Here is an 8,983-nt window from a genome sequence, read left to right as displayed (position 1 = left end):
GGGAGAATACAGAGGAGATTTACAAGGACGTTAGCCAGAGGTTGAAAATTGCAGGCATGAGGAAAGGTTGGATTAGCTGGGGGCTGAGGGGTGAAGTAATTAATGTGTACAACATAATTTGGGGCATGGATTGAAGACCTGACTCCTGTAGCGTTGGCACGGGGTGGGGATTGCACAGATTGTTGGAAGATTAAAGGAGTCATGAGGAAAAACGCGAGTGAATTTGGATGGGGTCTGCATGGCTTTCATTTCTGAGGGAGAAGGAGGGAATGGTTAGAATGCAGACCTTGCTCCCACAGAGAATAATTGAGGAGAGACACATATGAGTGGTAACTAGAAAAGGATAGGGGGAGAAAGGGAGACGTTAGGGAGAAAGGATTGGAATGTCCAAAGGGTTAAATGTAGAGGGAACGTGACAGCACTTGTGTGGACCAGACAGGACAAATAGCTTCTCTCTGCATTCTCAGTGTTTCTGTCACCAACTGCACTGGGGTCACATTGGATCGAGTTATTGTGTGTGTAATAATCCATTAATGTGATGAGTAGAAGCCGGGCTATTGAATATTTATAAGGCCCAAGTGCCCAACAAGGGAGTCAAGGGGACAGGCAGAAAAGTGGGAGCTGAGGCAAAATCAAGTCAGCAATGAGCAGGCTCGAGGGCCTGAAGGCCTATTCTGCTCCTAGTTCATACATACCGTGCCTTCTATCCCCTACACACACACAAACACACTCTCTCACACACATACATGCACACACTGAAACACACACATGGAAACACACATACGCACACACTCCCACACACACACTCTCTGACACACACATGCACACAAACACACACATGGAAACATACACATGGAAACACAGACACACAAACAGGCACGCACACACAGACACACACAAAGAAACATAGACACACACAGATATAGAAACACAAATAGGCAAGCATACACAGACACACATATGCAAACACAAACATAGATACAGACATGCACACATAGATATGCATACATGTGTATGCAAATATATAAATACGTGCAAATACAGACACACAGATGCACACACAGACACACACAGACACACACATGCACATGCACATACATACTCGTGCAGACACACACACAGACATACACACACAAGAAACGCATACATACACACCATCAGCAGCACATATTCACACAAGAAACAGATACACGCACACACACAACGCATCCACATACATGAGAAACACACTCAAACACTCCATGCATACAGATACTTAAACATACAAACACAGAGTTGGCTAGCAAACTTGCCAGAGCAAAGTCCTTCTGACAGAGTTTGATAACGATTGCTGCAGCTCTTAGCTGCGGGTCACTTTGGCTCTCAATCCCACTGTGAGGATTTCCTTGGCTCGTGTGTGGAAAAGCAAGCAGCTCGACGATGGGAAAACTTTGTGTCCTCAGTTTCACTGGAATTTGCCAGGTTCCTCCTTCCACGGGAACGTACCCCTTCAAGGTAACTTAGAAACACTCCAGAATTTTAGTACTTTAGCATTTCACTGCAGAGATTTCTCTTTCAAGTCTTTACAAACTGAAAATTTCATCACAAGATTCTCACAGTATTTCATACAGAATGCATTCCCAGAATCTCCCAGCATAGATGGAGGCTGTTTAATTCATTGTCTTGGTACTGACGTCTCAAAGGAACTCCCCACCAGAACATTGCATGTAGCCCTGAACTTTACTGGTCATTTTAAAAACCTAATCCTCTTTGAAAGTTGCTATTAAATCTCTTCTCCTGTCCTTTCAAGCAGTGCATTCCTGGACAGCCGGAAATTTCCCTCATCTCGTTCTTGTCAAAATCGCATGTGCAGCAGCACCTTCTGCACAGCAGGATCCCATTAATAGCAATGAAATGCAGCAACCAATTAGTATGGCATTGATTCATGGAGGTACTTTAGACTGAACACTGTGGAGAATTCCCTAATCTATCTACAGAACCACCAGTTTTTAATTGCTACTTATTCCAAATTAATTCATGGACATCAATGGCAAGGCCAAACATTAATTGGGTCCATCTTTTCCTTTTTGAAAGATGGTGGCTAGCCACAGTCTTGAACCAATACAGTCTGCGTGGCAAAGATGCTCATATGGAGGAAGCCTCAGAATTATGACCCAGTGACATTGAAGGGACACTGATACAGTTCCAGATCAGGGTGGTCTGTAACTAGCTAAAGAGATTTCAAATCGAGGACAGCCACTGCGTTAGATGGTAGAGGTTACAGACATGTCAAGTGGTGTCAAAGGAGGCTTGATATATTACAGTAAACACCTTGCAGATTGTACAAAATGGGGTGGGTGCGGTGCCAATCAAGTGTGCCACGTTGTTCTGGAGAAGCTTCTTGAACGTTGTTGGAGCTGCACCCAACCAGCCAAGTGGAAAGGGTTAATGGACACAGGAGGTGTGTCACACACTGCAAAATTCCATACCTCTGGAAGCCACGGAATTTTTCCAAAGGCTCCAGTTTTGTTATGGTTAACGATGAGAAGATGTTGGTGATCAGCTATTCCGTGATGGTAATGTAACTGAAAGGCAAGGGGAGGCTGATTAGATTCCCACTAGTTTAATTCATTTTGCACATTGTGCTCCATCACTGTACACTTCTATCTCGTTCTTGCGCATGCATTTAACCAGATTCCCTTTAAATTCTATCCAGAGTCATAGACCCATGGAGTCAAAAAGTCATAGAGTCATAGAGCCATAGAGCCATAGAGTCATAGAGCCATAGAGGCATAGAACCATAGAGTCATAGAGTCATAGAGTCATAGAGCCATAGAGGCATAGAGCCATAGAGTCATAGAGTCATAGAGCCATAGAGGCATAGAGCCATAGAGTCATAGAGTTGTAGAGCCATAGAGTCATAGAGCCATAGAGTCATAGAGTCATAGAGTCATAGAGCCATAGAGCCATAGAGCCATAGAGGCATAGAACCATAGAGTCATAGAGTCATAGAGTCATAGAGCCACAAAGTCATAGAGTCATAGAGCCATTGAGCCATAGAGTCATAGAGTCGTAGAGCCATAGAGTCATAGAGTCATAGAGCCATAGAGGCATAGAGCCATAGAGTCATAGAGTCATAGAGTCATAGAGCCATAGAGCCATAGAGCCATAGAGTCATAGAGCCATAGAGCCATAGAGTCATAGAGCCATAGAGCCATAGAGTCATAGAGCCATAGAGCCATAGAGCCATAGAGCCATAGAGCCATAGAGCCATAGAGCCATAGAGGCATAGAACCATAGAGTCATAGAGTCATAGAGTCGTAGAGCCATAGAGCCATAGAGCCATAGAGCCATAGAGCCATAGAGCCATAGAACCATAGAGTCATAGAGTCATAGAGTCATAGAGCCATAGAGGCATAGAGTCATAGAGCCATAGAGGCATAGAGCCATAGAGTCATAGAGTTGTAGAGCCATAGAGTCATAGAGCCATAGAGTCATAGAGTCATAGAGTCATAGAGCCATAGAGCCATAGAGCCATAGAGGCATAGAACCATAGAGTCATAGAGTCATAGAGTCATAGAGCCACAAAGTCATAGAGTCATAGAGCCATTGAGCCATAGAGTCATAGAGTCGTAGAGCCATAGAGTCATAGAGTCATAGAGCCATAGAGGCATAGAGCCATAGAGTCATAGAGTCATAGAGTCATAGAGCCATAGAGCCATAGAGCCATAGAGTCATAGAGCCATAGAGCCATAGAGTCATAGAGCCATAGAGCCATAGAGTCATAGAGCCATAGAGCCATAGAGCCATAGAGCCATAGAGCCATAGAGCCATAGAGCCATAGAGGCATAGAACCATAGAGTCATAGAGTCATAGAGTCGTAGAGCCATAGAGCCATAGAGCCATAGAGCCATAGAGCCATAGAGCCATAGAACCATAGAGTCATAGAGTCATAGAGTCATAGAGCCATAGAGGCATAGAGGCATAGAACCATAGAGTCATAGAGTCATAGAGTCGTAGAGCCATAGAGCCATAGAGCCATAGAGCCATAGAGCCATAGAACCATAGAGTCATAGAGTCGTAGAGCCATAGAGTCGTAGAGCCATAGAGCCATAGAGCCATAGAGTCATAGAGCCATAGAGGCATAGAACCATAGAGTCATAGAGTCATAGAGTCGTAGAGCCATAGAGCCATAGAGCCATAGAGCCATAGAGCCATAGAGCCATAGAGCCATAGAACCATAGAGTCATAGAGTCGTAGAGCCATAGAGCCATAGAGCCATAGAGCCATAGAGCCATAGAGCCATAGAACCATAGAGTCATAGAGTCGTAGAGCCATAGAGTCATAGAGTCATAGAGTCATAGAGCCATAGAGCCATAGAGTCATAGAGTCATAGAGGCATAGAACCATAGAGTCATAGAGTCGTAGAGCCATAGAGTCATAGAGTCATAGAGTCATAGAGCCATAGAGCCATAGAGCCATAGAGCCATAGAGCCATAGAGCCATAGAGCCATAGAGCCATAGAGCCATAGAGTCGTAGAGCCATAGAGTCGTAGAGCCATAGAGTCATAGAGTCATAGAGTCGTAGAGCCATAGAGTCGTAGAGCCATAGAGTCATAGAGTCATAGAGTCGTAGAGCCATAGAGCCATAGAGTCATAGAGTCATAGAGGCATAGAACCATAGAGTCATAGAGTCGTAGAGCCATAGAGTCATAGAGTCATAGAGTCATAGAGCCATAGAGGTGTAGAGCCATAGAGGCATAGAACCATAGAGTCATAGAGTCATAGAGTCATAGAGTCGTAGAACCATAGAGTCATAGAGTCATAGAGCCATAGAGTCATAGAGTCATAGAGCCATAGAGTCATAGAGTCATAGAGCCATAGAGGTGTAGAGCCATAGAGTCATACAGCCATAGAGCCATAGAGCCATAGTGCCAGAGAATCTTAGAGTCATAGAGCTATACAGCATGGAAGCAGACCCGTCAGTCCAACTTTTCCATGCCAACCAGATATCCTAAATTAATATTTGGCCCATATCCCTCTAAACCCTTCCTATTCATAAACCCATCCAGGTGCCTTTTAAATGCTGTAATTGTACCAGCCTCCACCACTTCCTCTAGCAGCTCATTCCTTACACGCACCACCCTCTACGTGAAAACGTTACCCCTTAGGTCCCTTTTAAATCTTTCCCCTTTCACCCTAAACCTATGCCCTCTAGTTCTGGACTATCCAACTCTGGGGAAAGGACCTTGGCTATTTATCCTAACCATAGCCCTCATGATTTTATAAATCTCTATAAGGTCACCCCTCAGCCTTCGGCGCTCCAGGGAAAACAGCCCTAGCCTATTCAGCCTTTCCCTATAACTCAAACCCTCCAACCCTGGCAACATCCTTGTAAATCTTTTTTGAACCCTTTCAAGTTACAGAGCATCCTTCCTATAACAGGGAAAATGGAATTGAATGTAATATTCCAAAAGTGGCCTAACCAAAGTCCTGTACAGATCAACATGACCTATCAACTCCTATACTCAATGCTCTGACCAATAAAGGCAAGCATTTAGTCATTGACAGCACAGAACAAGACCATTCGGCCCTTTCTCTCCAAACTACTTGCACTAACTACTTTTATCTGATGGTGAATTCCACTTTTTAAAGGTAAAGGGTTCCTCGTGATGGCTTTGTTGTTATATTGGTAATTGCATGAATTGTCAAATCTTTATAAATAAATATTAAAGACGAGAAGCCTTTGCAGCAGATTTTTCAATAAGCAATGTTTATCTTTCAACCAACTCACAAAGTTCTAGATTTGGCGGCACAGTGGTTAGCACTACTGCCTCACAGCACCAGGAACCTGGGTTCAATTCCTCCCTCAGGCAACTGTCTGTGTGGTATTTGCACATTCTCCCTGTGTCTGTGTGGGTTTCCTCTGGGGGCTCCGGTTTCCTCCCACAGTCCAAAGATGTGCAGGTCAGGTGAATTGGCCATGGGAAATTGTCCGTAGTGTTAGGTGCATTAGTCAGGGGTAAATATAAAGTAGGGGAATGGGTCTGGGTGGGTTACTGTTCAGAGGGTCAGTGTGGACTTGTTTGGCTGAAGGGCCTGTTTGCATACTTAGGGAATCTAATCTAATTAACTGGTCATTGTCTCGTTGGAGCTTGGTGTGCACACATTTGTTCCATTCCTACATTTATAACCGTTTTTACAATGGCAAAAGTACCTCATTGATTGTAAAAGTTGGAATTGTAAAAGGTGCTCTAAAAACACAAGTCTTCCTTTTTCTTCATTTTAGATTAGATTACTTACAGTGTGGAAACAGGCCCTTCGGCCCAACAAGTCCACACCGACCCGCCAAAGCGTATACCACCCAGACCCATACTCCTACATTTACCCCTTCACCTAACAATATGGACAATTTAGCACGGTCAATTCACCTAACCTGCACATTTTTGGATTGTGGGAGGAAACCAGAGCACCTGGAGGAAACCCACACAGACACGGGGAGAATGTGCAAACTCCACACAGAGAGTCACCTGAGGCAGGAATTGAACCCAGGTCTCTGGTGCTGTGAGGCAGCAGTGCTAACCACTGTGCCACTGTGTCGCCCATTTTACTAGCATCTGTCTCAAGTTATGATCCCTAAGTTTGATGGATTCATTGAAGATTCACTAAATTAATTCCACAGATGAGGGGTATGTCTAATCAGAAGTTTAGGCCTATGTTTTCAAGAGTTCAGAAGGCCCATAGAAACCCTACAGTGGGGAAGCAGGCCATTCGGCTCATCGGGTCCACGCCAACCCTTCGAAGAGCATCCCACCCAGACCCAACCCTACCCTATAACCCTGCACTTCCCATGGCAAATCCACATAACCTGTACATCTTTGGACTGTGAGAGGAAACTGGAGCACCCAGAGGAAACCCACACAGACAAGAGGGGAATGTACAAACTCCACACAGACAGTCACCTGAGGCTGGAATCAAGCCCAGGTCCCTGGCGCTGTGAGGCAACAGTGCTAACCACGGAGCCACCAGGCTGCCCATGGAGAGCTAATCAAAGTCCTGAAGATGCTAAAGGGCATAGACAAAATAGAGGTCAAGAGAGATCACGTGGGCTAGTCCAGGATGAGAGGTCACAGTATTAGGATAAGGGGCGGCAGATTTTAAATAGAGATGAGGAGAAATTACTTCTCTCACAGGGTCATGAATCTGTGGAATTCACTTGCCCCAGAGTGCAGTTGATGTTGGGACATTGAGTAAATTTAAGGATAGAGACAAACAGATTTTAAATTAGTGAAAGTTAAAGGGTTATGGAGAGCGGTGCAGGAAAGCGGTGTTGAGGCCGAGATGAGATCAGCCATGATTGTCTTAAATGGGGTAGCAGGCTCATGGGGCTGAATGGCCTACTCCTGCTCAGAGTTCTGATGTTCTAGTTTGGCTGAGCTTGCTCCTTTCAATCTGATGCCTATGTAAGTGACAGAATGTGAGAGGTTGGGCCATCTGTGTCTCAGCTCCTCTGAGAAATTAGCACAAGTTAGACATCAGGTTATCAATTCTGGAAGGAAGCATTCCTGAAGATCCCATCCAATTGGCTCTAACAGTCAAAGTCTCTTTCTCTTTCATGTCTCCAATTCTTCTACTAACCAAGAAGCAAAAGAAATCAAAGATGATTGTTCAAAAACTACACGGCTATGATTTTTCTCTTGGCTTTTCTCACAGCGGGATCTGGGAAGTTATCAGCTGCTCACCTCCAACTCTTTAAAGGGCAACTAGGGACAGGCAATAAATGCTGACCCACGCATCCCACAAGTAAATTAATTCTTGGCAATCCTAGGGTTAAGGGTTAAGGATTTTTTTTTTCATTTGTGGGTTCACTATGGTTTTATAAACCAATATAAGGTCACCCCTCAGCCTCCGATACTCCAGGGAAAACAGCCCCAACCTGTTCAGCCTCTCCCTGTAGTTCAAACACTCCAACCCTGGCAACACCCTTGTAAATCTTTTCTGAACCCTTTCAAGTTTCACAACATCCTTCCGATAGGAAGGAGACCAGAATTGCATGCAATATTCCAAAAGTGGTTGAGGTATCATCTCAGAGTAAGAGGTTAAGACAGAGATGAGGAGGAATGTTTTCTCTCAGAGTCTAGCAAATCTGTGGACTGCTTTGCCACAGAGGACAATGGAACCTGAGTTGTTGTATATTCAAGACTGAGATAGACAATTTTTAATCAGGAAGAGAATCAAGATTTTTGGGGAAAAGGCAGGAAAGTGGTGTTGAGCATCAACCATGATCTCATTAAATGGTAGAGCAGACATGATGGACCGAATGGCCTACATTTGCTGCTACATCTTATGGGAGGACCAGCTGGGCCAATATTTATAGTCCGTCCCTAATTGTCCTGAGGACAGTTCAGAGTCGACCACATCTGGAGTCTCATGTAGGCCCAGACGAGGTAAAGATGGCAGATTTCGTTCCCTAAAGGGCACTGGTGAACTAAATGAGTTTCTATAACACAAGAATTGAAAGAACGTACAGATGCTGTAAATCAGAAACAAAAAACAGAAATTGCTGGAAATGCTCAGCAAGTCTGGCAGCATCTGTGGAGAGAAATCAGAGTTAACCTTTCGGGTCCGGTGAACCTTCCTCAGAATTTTCCCACAAGGTTAATTTGCTCTGAGGAAGGGTCACTCAACCCGAAACATTAACTCTGCTTTCTCTCCACAGATGCCACCAGACCTACTGAGCTTTTGCAGCAATTTCTTTTTTTGTTAGGGCTTCTACAACAATTGACTGTGCTTACCTGGTTTCCACTTGGCTGGTTTTGCATTCCAATTTGTTAATGAATCCACATTTTAAACAGTTGCCATTGTGGGATTCGAACCCATATCCCCAGAGCATCAGCCTGAGGTTCTGAATTAATAATCCAGCGGGATAACCACTCCATTTCCATTACCACCCACCTTCAAAGGTTGAAAGATCAGGAAGTCCACAAGACCATAAGACACAGGA

At 44.4% G+C, this 8,983-nt stretch overlaps 1 protein-coding gene across 1 annotated transcript in view; it reads left to right on the top strand.

Annotated features, from left to right (window-relative positions):
* The first annotated feature begins 1,373 nt into the window (after positions 1–1,373).
* Positions 1,374–8,983, top strand: part of LOC140489376 (uncharacterized) — a 28,239-nt gene continuing 20,629 nt past the window's right edge. The window contains exon 1 of the mRNA XM_072588867.1: positions 1,374–1,494. Coding sequence (XP_072444968.1) covers positions 1,420–1,494 — 75 coding nt within the window. The 5' untranslated portion in view covers positions 1,374–1,419. The remainder of the gene's footprint in view (positions 1,495–8,983) is intronic.

Source organism: Chiloscyllium punctatum, chromosome 18, assembly GCF_047496795.1.
Source record: "Chiloscyllium punctatum isolate Juve2018m chromosome 18, sChiPun1.3, whole genome shotgun sequence".
In the NCBI taxonomy this organism is placed as follows: domain Eukaryota; kingdom Metazoa; phylum Chordata; class Chondrichthyes; order Orectolobiformes; family Hemiscylliidae; genus Chiloscyllium; species Chiloscyllium punctatum.
The sequence above is the reverse complement of the archived record's forward strand: the minus strand, read 5'-3'. Positions and strand labels throughout refer to the sequence as shown.